Source organism: Mustela nivalis (assembly GCF_964662115.1).
Source record: "Mustela nivalis genome assembly, chromosome: 3".
In the NCBI taxonomy this organism is placed as follows: Eukaryota; Metazoa; Chordata; class Mammalia; order Carnivora; family Mustelidae; genus Mustela; species Mustela nivalis.
Window position 1 is genome coordinate 96,750,988 of NC_139022.1, and position 15,197 is coordinate 96,766,184.

Below are 15,197 nucleotides of genomic sequence, written 5' to 3' on the forward strand. Positions count from 1 at the left end.
GCAAACCTAAACCTGGCCATACCTTAGCTAGAATGACTGCAGAATACAGAAAGTAATAAAATTGCTTAGAACTAAATATGATGAATTTCAAGTCAAATAACTCAGCTTACTTATACTTTGCATTGTTCTTTCTGGAGATGGTATTTAACACTTTTTCCTCTGTCTTTAAGATACGTACCCCTAGACACCTGCGTGGCTCAGTAAGTTAAACGTCTGCCTTCTGCTTGGGTCATGATCCTGGAATCTCAGGATCAAGTCCCGTGTTGGGCTCCCTGCTCAGCGGAGAGCCTCTTTCTCCCTCTGCCCCTCACTCCAATCTTGTGTGCACACAATCTCTCTCTCTCAAATAAATAAGTAAAAAAAAAAAAAAAAAGACACATACCCTTTTATTAAAGAAGTTTCATGTAACAAACTGGGTTTCTGTCACAGAATATAAGAAAAAAAGACAGTTTCTGTCTTATAAGGAACTCACATTAAGAAGATGACAGACATGTACACACATAAAAAATAAAAGAATGACTGTTAAAAGTGAATGTGATGGAAATAGAAGGGACTTAAAATTCCAATCAGGCACCACCAGTACAATACCAGCTGCTTTTTAATGGTGGCACTTTTATGAAATCTTAATAGGAAATTTTTAGAACTGCTCAAAATTTTTGTTCCTGAGTACCTCAGCATTTTGTTCTAAGATAATGGAATTAGCAAGATTGATCTTGGTGCCTAAGTGGCTCAGTTGGTTAAGTGTCCAACTCTTGGTTTCAGCTCAGGTCATGATCTCAGGGTTGTCAGATCTAGCCCCACTTACAGCTCTGTGCTCAGCACAAGTCTGCTTAGCACTCTACCTCTCTCCCTTTCCCTCTGTCCCTCCCCCTAAAAAAAAAAGAATAGAATAATATTGATGATACTCAAAGTGGTGAACAGCTTTTGTGTCACCACTTTTTTTTAAAGATTTTATTTATTTATTTGTTTGTTTTACAGTGAGAAAGCACACACACAAGCGAGGGACAGGCAAAGGGAGAGGGAGAAGCAGACACCCCGCTGAGCAGGGAGCCCAATGCGGGTCTCAATCCCAGGACCCTGGGATCACAACCTGAGTCAAAGGCAGATGCTCAACTGACTGAGCCACCCAGGTGCCCCATGTCAACACTTTCAAGAAAACAGAAGTTTTTCTTATTTAAAATTAGCAAAACAAATTTTACCATCTTAGATGATTGAAGACCATGGGAAAATAATTTTAATTTATAAATTCTACCAAATAGATTTACTTAAGCTGCTCCATCTAGCAGCAGGATCAGCACCTCTGCTACACTTTAGTGATTGTTTCCCAGATCTCTTATGAGAATCTAATATCAACCTTGTGTTCTCCCTTCAGAATTCTTTGTGTGGATATCAGATCCGGATGGAATCTCGAGCTAGTGAATCTACAAGGTTACTGTATTGTACAACAGGGGTTTTGCTAAGGAAACTTCAAGAAGATGGTCTCCTAACTAATGTGTCTCATGTTATTGTAGATGAGGTGAGTATACTTTATAGTCAAGTTCAGATAAATTTGAAACATCTTCATATTAATAAGATGCTATTTCTAATACTAGCTAACATTTTCTTCAGGCTTATTTAAATACCAGACATTTTACTTATAATTATTTAATTTACTCTAACAAATGTGTCTCACCTTAATCGATTTAATACCTTATGACATTTGCTAGATGCTACATGCTATTCTGATTTTATATATATAAATTCATTTAATCCTTCTCGCACTCCAGTGAAGTAGATGTTATTGCGTCTGCTGCAGTCTGTGCTGTAACCAGTATAGTGACTCTCACTACATTAGGTTGTTACAAATTTCTTTGATTCTTTAAAAAAAAAAAAGAGAGGAGAACTTTTGATCATTTTCTCTTTACATAAATCCGGCCCTGAATCAAATTCAAACACACATTAAGGTGAATGTTTAAAATGGAAAGTTTCCCATGGGAATTATTTTAAATGGCGTGGTAGCCTATGTAAACTGATTTTCTTTGTATATAATTTTGTCAAGAAGAAATAAGATATATAGCATTTCTCTTATTCAAGTAATATTTTAAAAATTTTCCATGATATAAAGTTTTTATGAGTGTCTATTAATTAATTAAGTTCAGAAGGCAGTAGTAAAAGTTCAGTCATTCAGGTTGCCTGGGTGGCTCAGCATCTGCCTTTGGCTCAGTTCCTGATCCCAGGGTCCTGGGATTGAGCCCCACATTGGACTCCCTACTCAGTGGGAAACCTGCTTCTCCCTCTGCTTGCTGCTACATCTCCTGTGTGCACACACTCCCTCTCTGTCAGATAAATAAAATCTTTAAAAAAGTATAGCCATTCATTGGTTTTTAATTAATAGACTAATGTAGATTATTGGGTTATTTTCCTCTTTTTGGTTAGAAAATATTTTATAAATATTGAAAGATACACGAATGAAAATTAAAAAAACTTGACCCAGGAAAAAACTCAATGTTGACATTTAACTTTCATATTTATATGTATGTATATTTAGTGTGTATGTGTATTTTACAATTTTTTACATTAGCCTATAAGAACAAGATTTTTAATAGCTTCATTTTTTTTTTAATTATTTATTTATTTATTTGACAGAGAGAGATCACAAGTAGATGGAGAGGCAGGCAGAGAGAGAGAGAGGGCAGCAGGCTCCCTGCTGAGCAGAGAGCCCGATGCGGGACTCGATCCCAGGACCCTGAGATCATGACCTGAGCCGAAGGCAGCGGCTTAACCCACTGAGCCACCCAGGTGCCCCTTTAATAGCTTTATAGTATATAATTTGGATGCCCCATAATGTACTTAACTTTCTTCCTGCTGGATTTTTTTTTTTGTTTTTTTAATTCCATGTGTAAGTGAAAGCATGTTATTTGTCTTAATGTCTAACTTACTTCGCTTAGCATTAATAGCTCTTTTCATCCATCCATGTTGTTGTAAATGGCATGATCCCATTCTTTTTTAAGAGTAATATTCCATTGTATATATTCCATATCTTTATCCGTTCATCTCTAGATGGACACTGTACATCACTAGATGTACACTAGAGGCATAACCCAAGTTGTACACTAGCTATAATAGCAGCTATTGTAAATAATGCTGCTATAAACCTAGGGATGCATGTATCTTCTCATATTAGTGTTTTTGTTTTCTTTGGGTAAATACCCAGTAGTAGAATTACTGGATCATTTTATGTTTGTTTTTAATTTTTTGAGATATCTTTATACTGTTTCCACAGTAGTTGCACCAGTTTATATTCCCAACAACAGTGGACAAATGTTCCCTTTTCTCCACATCCTCAGGAATACTTCTTTTTAATTCTAGCTGTTCTGACAGTTATGAGGTGATACCTCATTGTGGTTTTGATTTGCATTTCCCTCTTGATGAGTGATGTCGAGCAGCTTTTCATGTGTCTTGGCCATCTGTATATCTTACTTGAAAAAATGTCTATTTATATCCCTTGCACATTTTTAAATTGTGGTTTTTTGTTGTAGAGTAGTGTACATTTTTTCTTATTTTTAGATACTGACCCCTTATCGGATATAAGATTTGCAGCAATCTTCTCCCATTCATTAGATTGCCTTTTTGTTTTGTTGATAGTTTCCTTCACCTTGCAAAAGCCTTTTATTTTAATGTAGTCGAAATAGTTTATTTTTGCTTTTTAGGAGTTTTCTGGCCTCACATTTAGAATTTTAATCCATTTTGAGTTTGTGTATGGTATAAAAAGTGTTCCAGTTTTCCCAACATCATTATTGAAAAGATTATCTTTTCCCCATTATATATTATCTGGCCTCAGGGTGAACCCTAATTTAAAAGCCAGACCAACTTGAGGAAGTTGTTCTTTCATGGTTTAATATTAGCAGTCTGCTTTACTGAATTATGCTTAAATGTGATACTCTCAACATCTTGAGCAATATGGTAAAAGTAAGAAAAATCCCAATGAAATTCATCATCATGTTAAATATAAGAATGTAAAAGATATTGGGACAGAGTTCATTATATTTTGCAGGACCTTTCTTTTTGACAGTTCGCAGGGTAATACTTCTACCTTATTACAAAAAGTTGTGTGATTTGTTCTAGTTTGTGGTCACTGTGTGAGTTATAAGTAGGTTTTCCTGCTGACTGCTGGTATGTTTACAAGCAAATTTTTTGCCTCCTAGCTCTCTTGAATGTGCTTAATAAAGGACACATTATTTTTGCTCTATTTTATGATCTATTCTTTTTTTAAAAAATTATTATCTGTATAAATTTATCTATTTGATGCGCTTCCTCAGATTTGCTTCATCCTCTCTTGAGTTTTGGACATAAATATCCTGGTCAAAGCACAAAAGTAAAAATAACTAGGATTATTCCTTCTTTCTCCCTCATACCCTAAATCCAGTCATAGACCTACTGATTGTACTTTTCTCAAATTCATATATTTTTCTCCATATTTAACTAGTATTGCCCTTACAGAGGCTATTATTTCTTTTTTTTTTTTTTTTTAAGATTTTTTATTTATTTGACAGACAGAGACCACAAGTAGGCAGAGAGGCAGGCAGAGAGAGAGAGAGGAGGAAGCAGGCTCCCTGCAGAGCAGAGAGCCAGATGTGGGGCTCGATCCCAGGACCCTGGGATCATGACCTGAGCAGAAGGCAGAGGCTTTAACCCACGGAGCCACCAGGTGCCCCGAGGCTATTATTTCTTTAAGTACTACAACAACCTATATTTTTTTTTGTTGTTCTGAAAGAACTTTGTTTTATTTAGCAGTTTTATATTCTTGTTAAAACATTAAAAAAAAAAGAACAAAGCATTAACACTTGAGACAAGAATAAAGGTCCTCTCCAACCCTATCTACTTCTCTTTTTCCTCTCCCAGAGTGTGTCTTTTTCTTTTACCATATTTATTTCAAGGGGGAAAGTGAGCAGATACGAGATTCCAGTAAGTTAATAATAAAAGTTCACAGTGTGTTAAAATATAATTATACCTTGACCACCAAATTTTAAGGTTACTTTTATTTACAGGTTTTGCCTATGGAAAATGGAAACAAATCCATATAAACATCCATTCTGAAAGAGCAATGAAGGCTAAAAATGCTATTAAGATCTAACCAAAATGAATTACAAGATAGTTTTTACTGGTATGAAGGAAAAACTTAAAGGACTCAACTAAAGAAACAGCAATAATTATAACTGACACATCCTCTCCTTGCAAGATACATACTGGGCTTGCCCATGCTAAGTTTCAGAATACTGCAGTCTTCTGGGTTTTGCTTTTTAAAGAGGTGTAGGAGCAGAGGAATGGAAACAATCATTGTTTTTAAGCTAGGGAAGGTTGGGAGATCCTTTAGTCTTTTTAAGGGAGCAATGCCACCCTAGATAAATATATAATCCATCATTTTTTTAGAGTTTTCATTAACCCAAGGAAGAGAGCATATCTGTGGCAAACTACTTCCCACTCAAATCCTGAGTTAATGCTACATGGTTTAGTTTCATCCTCCCTTTCTGTATTAGAACCTCGAAGTCACGTTTGTGATCTTTCTTTGGCTGTTTATACTTTAGACAGTATCTTTAAGTAATGTGGGACAAGGCTTGTACATGTTTTATCTAATGTTCCATTGTCACCTTTTGTTCATTTGTCACTCTTCTAAATCTAACTTTGCATAAGTAACCCATGTAAAAAATGTGCAGAAGCCTATAATTAAACTTCCTTTCTGTTCTGACCTCCTCCATTACATTCTCCACATTATAGCCAGGTATCTTTTTTTTTTTTTAAGACTTATTTATTTATTTATTTATTTATTTATTCGGTGTACCAAGATCCGTTGTTTATGCACCATACCCTGTGTTCGATGTAATATGTGCCCTCCTTAATACCCACCACCAGGCTTACCCAACCCCCAACCCCCCCCCCATCCAAAACCCTCAGTTTGTTTCTTGGAGTCCACAGTCTCTCATGCTTCATCTCCCCCTCTAGTTTACTCCAATTCACTTTTCCTTTCCTTCTTCTAATGTCCTCAATGTTTTCCCTTATGCTCCAAAATTAGTGAAACCATATGATAATTGACTTTCTCTGCTTGACTTATTTCACTTAGCATAATCTCCTCCAGTCCCATTCATGTTGATAAAGAAGTCAGGTATTCACCCTTTCTTTTGGCTGTGTCATATTCCATTGTATATATGGATCATGTCTTCTTTATCCATTCATCTGTTGAAGGGCATCTTGGCTCTTTTCACACACAGTTTGGTGATTGTGGCCATTGCTGCTATGAACATTGGGGTACATATGACCCTTCTTTTTACTACATTTGTATCTTTGGGGTAAATATGTTTATTTTTCTGATCCTTGAGCAGGTAATGCTTTTCCATCTTTTTGTGTCTTCAATTTCTTTCATGAGTGTTCTGTAGTTTCTCTAGTATAGATCCATTACCTCTTTGATCCTCTGTGGTTCTTGGTGCCATAGTAAATGGAATCGATTCTCTAATTTTCCTTCCCTATTTTCATTGTTAGTGTATAAGAAAGCAACTGATTTCTGTGTTTTGATTTTGTATCCTGACAGATTACTGAATTGCCTTAGAATTCAAGGAGTTTGGGTGTGGAGTCTTTTGGGTTTTCCATATTAAGTATCATGTCATCTGCGAAGAGAGAGAGTTTGACTTCTTTGCCAATTTGAATAACTTTTATATCTTTTTGTTTTCTGATTGCTGTCGCTAGGACTTCTAGTACGATGTTGAACAACAGTGACAAGAGTGGGCATCCTTATCATATTCCTGATCTCACTGGGAAGGCTGTTAGTTTTTCCCTAATGAGAATGATACTCTGGGTTTTTCATAGATAGATTTTATGAAGTTGAGGAATGTTCCCTTTATCCCTATACTTTGAAGAGTTTTAGTTTTAATCAGGAGTGGATGCTGTATTTTGTCAAATGCTTTTTCTGTATCAATACAGAGGACCATGTGTTTCTCTTATTGATTTGTTCTGTCACATTGATTGATTTGCAAATGTTGAGCGACCCTTGCATCCCAGGGATAAGTCCCACCTGGTCATGGTGGATAATATTTTTAATGTACTATTGGATCCTATTAGCTAGGATCTTGTTGAGAATCTTGGAGTCCATATTCATCAGGGATGTTGGTCTGAAATTCTTTTTGATGGGGTCTTTGTCTGGTTTGGGGGTGAAGGTAATGCTGGCTTCATAGAATCTGGAAGTTTTCCTTCTTTTTTTTTTTTTTAATTTTTTATTTTTTATAAACATATATTTTTATCCCCAGGGGTACAGGTCTGTGAATCACCAGGTTTATACACTTCACAGCACTCACCAAAGCACATACCCTCCCCAATGTCCATAATCCCACCCCCTTCTCCCAAACCCCCTCCCCCAGCAACCCTCAGTTTGTTTTGTGAGATTAAGAGTCACCTATGGTTTGTCTCCCTCCCAATCCCATCTTGTTTCATTTATTCTTCTCCTACCCACTTAAGCCCCCATGTTGCATCACCACTTCCTCATATCAGGGAGATCATATGATAGTTGTCTTTCTCTGCTTGACTTATTTCTCTAAGCATGATACGCTCTAGTTCCATCCATGTTGTCGCAAATGGCAAGATTTCATTTCTTTTAATGGCTGCATAGTATTCCATTGTGTATATATACCACATCTTCTTGATCCATTCATCTGTTGATGGAAATCTAGGTTCTTTCCATAGTTTGGCTATTGTGGACATTGCTGCTATAAACATTCGGGTGCATGTGCCCCTTTGGATCACTACGTTTGTATCTTTAGGGTAAATACCCAATAGTGCAATTGCTGGGTCATAGGGCAGTTCTATTTTCAACATTTTGAGGAACATCCATGCTGTTTTCCAGAGTGACTGCACCAGCTTACATTCCCACCAACAGTGTAGGAGGGTTCCCCTTTCTCCGCATCCTCGCCAGCATCTGTCATTTCCTGACTTGTTTATTTTAGCCATTCTGACTGGTGTGAGGTGATATCTCATTGTGGTTTTGATTTGTATTTCCCTGATGCCGAGTGATATGGAGCACTTTTTCATGTGTCTGTTGGCCATCTGGATGTCTTCTTTGCAGAAATGTCTGTTCATGTCCTCTGCCCATTTCTTGATTGGATTATTTGTTCTTTGGGTGTTGTGGAACAGACTTTTAAAAGTCCTGATTTTGTACTCCCTTCCTCCGCTGCTTGCCAGGAGCCGGCCCCTCCCCCGGCAGTCTATCTTCCCATGGCTTTGGATTCACTTCTCCGCCAGTTCTACCTAATTAGTTAAGAAATTAAGGCTTTATCTGATATGTCATTTGCAAATATCTTCTCCCATTCTGTCAGTTGTCTTTTGATTTTGTTAACTGTTTCCTTTGCTGTGCAAAAGCTTTTGATCTTGATGAAATCCCAATAGTTCATTTTTGCCCTTGCTTCCCTTGCCTTTGGCGTTGTTCCTAGGAAGATGTTGCTGCGGCTGAGGTCGAAGAGGTTGCTGCCTGTGTTCTGCTCAAGGATTTTGATGGATTCCTTTCACACATTGAGGTCCTTCATCCATTTTGAGTCTATTTTCGTGTGTGGTGTAAGGAAATGGTCCAATTTCATTTTTCTGCATGTGGCTGTCCAATTTTCCCAGCACCATTTATTGAAGAGGCTGTCTTTTTTTCATTGGACATTCTTTCCTGCTTTGTTGAAGATTAGTTGACTGTAGAGTTAAGGGTCTATTTCTGGGCTCTCTATTCTGTTCCATTGATCTATGTGTCTGTTTTTGTGCCAGTACCATGCTGTCTTGATGATGACAGCTTTGTAATAGAGCCTGAAGTCCGGAATTGTGATGCCACCAACGTTGGCTTTCTTTTTCAATATCCCTTTGGCTATTCGAGGTCTTTTCTGGTTCCATATAAATTTTAGAATTATTTGTTCCATTTCTTTGAAAAAGATGGATGGTACTTTGATAGGAATCGCATTAAATGTGTAGATTGCTTTAGGTAGCATAGACATTTTCACAATATTTATTCTTCCAATCCAGGAGCATGGAACATTTTTCCATTTCTTTGTGTCTTCCTCAATTTCTTTCATGAGTACTTTATAGTTTTCTGAGTATTGATTCTGTGCCTCTTTGGTTAGGTTTATACCTAGGTATCTTATCGTTTTGGGTGCAATTGTAAATGGGATTGACTCCTTAATTTCTCTTTCTTCTGTCTTGCTGTTGGTGTAGAGAAATGCAACTGCTTTCTGTGCATTGATTTTATATCCTGACACTTTACTGAATTCCTGTATAAGTTCCTAGCAGTTTTGGAGTGGAGTCTTTTGGGTTTTCCACATATAGTATCATATCATCTGCGAAGAGTGATAATTTGACTTCTTCTTTGCCGATTTGGATGCCTTTAATTTCCTTTTGTTGTCTGATTGCTGAGGCTAGGACCTCTAGTACTATGTTGAATAGCAGTGGTGATAATGGACATCCCTGCCGTGTTCCTGACCTTAGCGGAAAAGCTTTCAGTTTTTCTCCATTGAGAATGATATTTGCGGTGGGTTTTTCATAGATGGCTTTGATGATATTGAGGTATGTGCCCTCTATCCCTACACTTTAAAGAGTTTTGATCAGGAAGGGATGCTGTACTTTGTCAAATGCTTTTTCAGCATCTATTGAGAGTATCATATGGTTCTTGTTCTTTCTTTTGTTGATGTGTTGTATCACATTGACTGATTTGCGGATGTTGAACCAACTTTGCAGCCCTGGAATAAATCCCACTTGGTCCTGGTGAATAATTTTTTTAATGTACTGTTGAATCCTATTGGCTAGTATTTTGTTGAGTATTTTTGCATCTGTGTTCATCAAGGATATTGGTCTATAGCTCTCTTTTTTGATGGGATCCTTGTCTGGTTTTGGGATCAAGGTGATGCTGGCCTCATAAAATGAGTTTGGAAGTTTTCCTTCCATTTCTATTTTTTGGAACAGTTTCAGGAGAATAGGAATTAGTTCTTCTTTAAATGTTTGGTAGAATTCCCCTGGGAAACCGTCTGGCCCTGGGCTTTTGTTTGTTTGGAGATTTTTAATGACTGTTTCAATCTCCTTACTGGTTATGGGTCTGTTCAGGCTTTCTATTTCTTCCTGGTTTAGTTGTGGTAGTTTATGTGTTTCTAGGAATGCATCCATTTCTTCCAGATTGTCAAATTTATTGGCGTAGAGTTGCTCATAGTATGTTCTTATAATAGTTTGTATTTCTTTGGTGTTAGTTGTGATCTCTCCTCTTTCATTCATGATTTTATTTATTTGGGTCCTTTCTCTTTTCTTTTTGATAAGTCGAGCCAGGGGTTTATCAATTTTATTAATTCTTTCAAAGAACCAGCTCCTAGTTTCGTTGATTTGTTCTATTGTTTTTTTGGTTTCTATTTCATTGATTTCTGCTCTGATCTTTATGATTTCTCTTCTCCTGCTGGGCTTAGGGTTTCTTTCTTGTTCTTTCTCCAGCTCCTTTAGGTGTAGGGTTAGGTTGTGTACCTGAGACCTTTCTTGTTTCTTGAGAAAGGCTTGTACCGCTATATATTTTCCTCTCAGGACTGCCTTTGTTGTGTCCCACAGATTTTGAACTGTTGTATTTTCATTATCATTTGTTTCCATGATTTTTTTCAATTCTTTAATTTCCCAGTTGACCCATTCATTCTTTAGAAGGATGCTGTTTAGTCTCCATGTATTTTGGTTCTTTTCAAACTTCCTTTTGTGGTTGAGTTCTAGCTTTAGAGCATTGTGGTCTGAAAATATGCAGGGAATGATCCCAATCTTTTGATACCGGTTGAGTCCTGATTTAGGACCGAGGATGTGATCTATTCTGGAGAATGTTCCATGTGCACTAGAGAAGAATGTGTATTCTGTTGCTTTGGGATGAAATGTTCTGAATATATCTGTGATGTCCATCTGGTCCAGTGTGTCGTTTAAGGCCTTTATTTCCTTGCTGATCTTTTGCTTGGATGATCTGTCCATTTCAGTGAGGGGAGTGTTAAAGTCCCCTACTATTATTGTATTATTGTTGATGTGTTTCTTTGATTTTGTTATTAATTGGTTTATATAGTTGGCTGCTCCCACATTGGGGGCATAGATATTTAAAATTGTTAAATCTTCTTGTTGGACAGACCCTTTGAGTATGATATAGTGTCCTTCCTCATCTCTTATTATAGTCTTTGGCTTAAAATCTAATTGATCTGATATAAGGATTGCCACTCCTGCTTTCTTCTGATGTCCATTAGCATGGTAAATTCTTTTCCACCCCCTCACTTTAAATCTGGAGGTGTCGTCGGGCTTAAAATGAGTTTCTTGGAGGCAACATATAGATGGGTTTTGTTTTTTTATCCATTCTGATACCCTGTGTCTTTTGACAGGGGCATTTAGCCCATTAACATTCAGGGTAACTATTGAGAGATATGAATTTAGTGCCATTGTATTGCCTGTAAGGTGACTGTTACTGTATATGGTCTCTGTTCCTTTCTGATCTACCACTTGTAGGCTCTCTGTTTGCTTAGAGGACCCCTTTCAATATTTCCTGTAGAGTTGGTTTGGTGTTTGCAAATTCTTTCAGTTTTTGTTTGTCCTGGAAGCTTTTAATCTCTCCTATTTTCAATGATAGCCTAGCTGGATATAGTATTCTTGGGTGCATGTTTTTCTCGTTTAGTGCTCTGAAAATATCATGCCAGCTCTTTCTGGCCTGCCAGGTCTCTGTGGATAAGTCAGCTGCCAATCTAATATTTTTACCATTGTATGTTACAGACTTCTTTTCCCGGGCTGCTTTCAGGATTTTCTCTTTGTTACTGAGACTTGTAAATTTTACTATTAGGTGACGGGGTGTGGGCCTATTCTTATTGATTTTGAGGGGCGTTCTCTCAACCTCCTGAATTTTGATGCTCGTTCCCTTGGCCGTATTGGGGAAATTCTCCCCAATAATTCTCTCCAGTATACCTTCTGCTCCCCTCTCTCTTTCTTCTTCTTCTGGAATCCCAATTATTCTAATGTTGTTTCGTCTTATGGTGTCACTTATCTCTCGAATTCTCCCCTCGTGGTCCAGTAGCTGTTTGTCCCTCTTTTGCTCAGCTTCTTTATTCTCTGTCATTTGGTCTTCTATATCACTAATTCTTTCTTCTGCCTCATTTATCCTAGCAGTGAAAGCCTCCATTTTTGATTGCACCTCATTAATAGCTTTTTTGATTTCAACTTGGTTAGATTTTAGCCCTTCTCCAGAAAGGGCTTTTATATCTCTCGAGAGGGTTTCTCTAATATCTTCCATGCCTTTTCCAAGCCCGGCTAGAACCTTGAGAATTGTCATTCTGAACTCTAGATCTGACATATTACCAATGTCTGTATTGATTAGGTCCCTAGCCTTCGGTATTGCCTCTTGTTCTTTTTTTTGTGTTGAATTTTTCCGTCTTGTCATTTTGTCCAGATAAGAGTATATGAAGGAGCAAGTAAAATACTAAAAGGGTGGCAACAACCCCAGGAAAATATGCTTTAACCAAATTAGAAGAGATCCCAAATCGTGAGGGGGGGAAAGGGGATAAAAATAGGTTCAAAAAGGAAGAAAGAAAAAAAAAAAAAAGAAAAGAATTAAAAAAAAGAAAACAAATAAGAAAAATATAAAAAATATAAAATATATATATTAGATAAATTAGTTAAAAAACGTTAAAAAAGAGAAAGGTAAAAGTTAAAAAAATAATTTAACCAGAAGGCGAGAAAAAAAACAAAAAATGAAAAAGAAAAAAATTAAATTAACTGCAAGACTAAAAAAAATCACAGGGAGAAAGCCATGAGTTCCGTGCTTTGTTTTCTCCTCCTCTGGAATTCTGCTGCTCTCCTTGGTATTGAAACTGCACTCCTTGGTAGGTGAACTTGGTCTCGGCTGGATTTCTTGTTGATCTTCTGGGGGAGGGGCCTGTTGTAGTGATTCTCAAGTGTCTTTGCCCCAGGCGGAATTGCACCGCCCTTACCAGGGGCTGGGGTGAGTAATCCGCTAGGGTTTGCTTTCAGGAGCTTTTGTTCCCTGAGTGCTTTCCGTAGAGTTCCGGAGGACGGGAATATAAATGGTGGCCTCCTGGTCTCCGGTCCGGAGGAGCCAAGAGCCCAGGGCCCCACTCCTCAGTACGCCCTCAGAGAACAGCGCCCAGTTACTCCCGTCTGCCTGACCTCCGGCCGCGCTCCGAGCTCACCGAGCTTGCGACCGGTTCAAGGTAACACCAAGCTTTGATCTTACTGTCGGCTCTGTCTCTGTAGCCGGCTTTCCCGTTCCAATACCCACAAGCTCTGCGACACTCAGACACCCCGATCCTTCTGTGACCCGCATAGGTTTTGGACCAATGTGTCTTCATTCTCATTGGTTTCCATGATTGTTTAAGGTCTCTTTGATCTCCTGGTTGATTCAAATATTCTTGAGCAGGATGGTCTTTAGCTTCCAAGTGTTTGAATTCCTTCCAAACTTTTTCTTGTGGTTGAGTTCCAGTTTCAAAGCCTTGTGGTCTGAGAATATGCAGGGAATAATCTCAGTCTTTTGGTACCAATTGAGCCCTGATTTGTGACCCAATATGTGGTCTAGTCTGGAGAAAGTTCCTTGTGTGCTCGAGAAGAATGAGTATTCTGGTGTTTTAGGGTGGAATGTTCTGTATAGGTCTATGAGGTCCAACTGGTCCAATGTGTCATTCAAAGCTCTTGTTTCTTTGGTGCTTTTCTGCTTAGATGATCTGTCTGTTGCTGAGAGTGGTGTGTTAAGATCCCCTACAATTAATGTATTCATATCAATATGACTGTTTAACAGTTTGCTTGTGTAGTTGGCCGCTCCCATGTTGGGAGCATAAATATTTACAATTGTTAGATAACCTTGTTTGATAGACCCTTTCAGAATGAGGTAGTGCCCTTCTGTATCTCTGACTACAGTCTTAGCTTAAAATCTAATTTATCTGATATGAGAATCGTGACCCCAGCTTTCTTTTGAGGCCTATTGGCATGAAAGATGGTTCTCCATTCCTTCACTTAAGTCTGGATATATCTTTAGGTTCCAAATGTGTCTCCTGTAGATGTACGTGTCCTGTTATTTTATCCAGTCTGCAATCCTGTGCCATTTTATGGGAGCATTTAGGCCGTTCACATTGAGAGTGATTATGGAAAGATAAGTTATTTATTGACATCTTGTTGCCTGTGAAGTCCTTGTTTCTATAGATGTCTTCGTAAATTTCTGTTCTGTGTTACTCATGGGTTCTTTCTTCTTTTATAGAACCCCCTAAATATTTCTTGTAGTGCCAGCTTGGTGGTCACATAATCTTTTAAAGCTTGCGAGTCTTGGAAGCTCTTTATCTCTCCATCCATTCTGAATGCCAGCCTTGCTGGGTAAAGTATTCTTGGCTGTATGTTTTTCTCATTTAGTGCCCTGAATATGTCTTGCCACCCTTTCTGGCTTGCTAGTTTTCTGTGGACAGGTCTGACATTATTCTGATGGTTCTTCCTCTGTACAGAAGGAATGTCTTTTTCCTAGTTGCCCTTAAGACCTCCTGTCTGAATTTATGATTCATGAATTTCACAATTAAGTGTCTGGAGGTCTTTCTAGACTTGATGATCTTGAGGGGTGTCCTCTCTGCCTATAGGACATGAGCACTTGTTCCATTCCTCAGATTAGAGAAATGTTCATCCATTATTTGTTCACTTCTACCTTCTAGTCTTCTTTCTTTCTCCACCCCCTCAGGATCCCAATAATTCTGCCATTGGAATATTTTATTGCATCATTTATTTTCCTAATTCTGTCTTTATGGTTTCTAAGCTGTTTTTTCTAGGCCTCCTCCTGATCCTTCATTTCTATCAGTTTGTCATCGAGATCACTAATTCAATCTTCTGCCTCATTTACCATAGCTGATAGAGTATTTAGATTAGATTGGATCTCATTGATAGCATTTTTAACTTCTGCCAGATCAACTCTCACTTCCATTCTTTGAGAGTCTATGTTGCTACTAATGGTCTTCTCCAACCTAGCCATTGCCTGGATAATTGTTACCCTGAATTCCATTTCTGATACATTGTTTATGTCCATATCCAGTAGTTCTGTGGCAGAGGTCACAGTCTCTGAATTTTTCCTCTGTTGGGTATTCCTCTTCCTTCATTTTAGTGAAAGGTAGTTGAGGGAATGTATAGCTGAATATATCAGTTACGATCCAGTCAAGATGCACTTCTCCACTGAT

At 37.9% G+C, this 15,197-nt stretch overlaps 1 protein-coding gene across 1 annotated transcript in view; it reads left to right on the plus strand.

Moving 5' to 3' along the window:
- Positions 1 to 15,197, plus strand: part of DHX29 (DExH-box helicase 29) — a 52,598-nt gene that overhangs the window by 19,529 nt on the left and 17,872 nt on the right. The window contains exon 12 of the mRNA XM_082725987.1: positions 1,373 to 1,516. Within this exon, the coding sequence (XP_082582113.1) occupies positions 1,373 to 1,516 (144 nt within the window). The remainder of the gene's footprint in view (positions 1 to 1,372; positions 1,517 to 15,197) is intronic.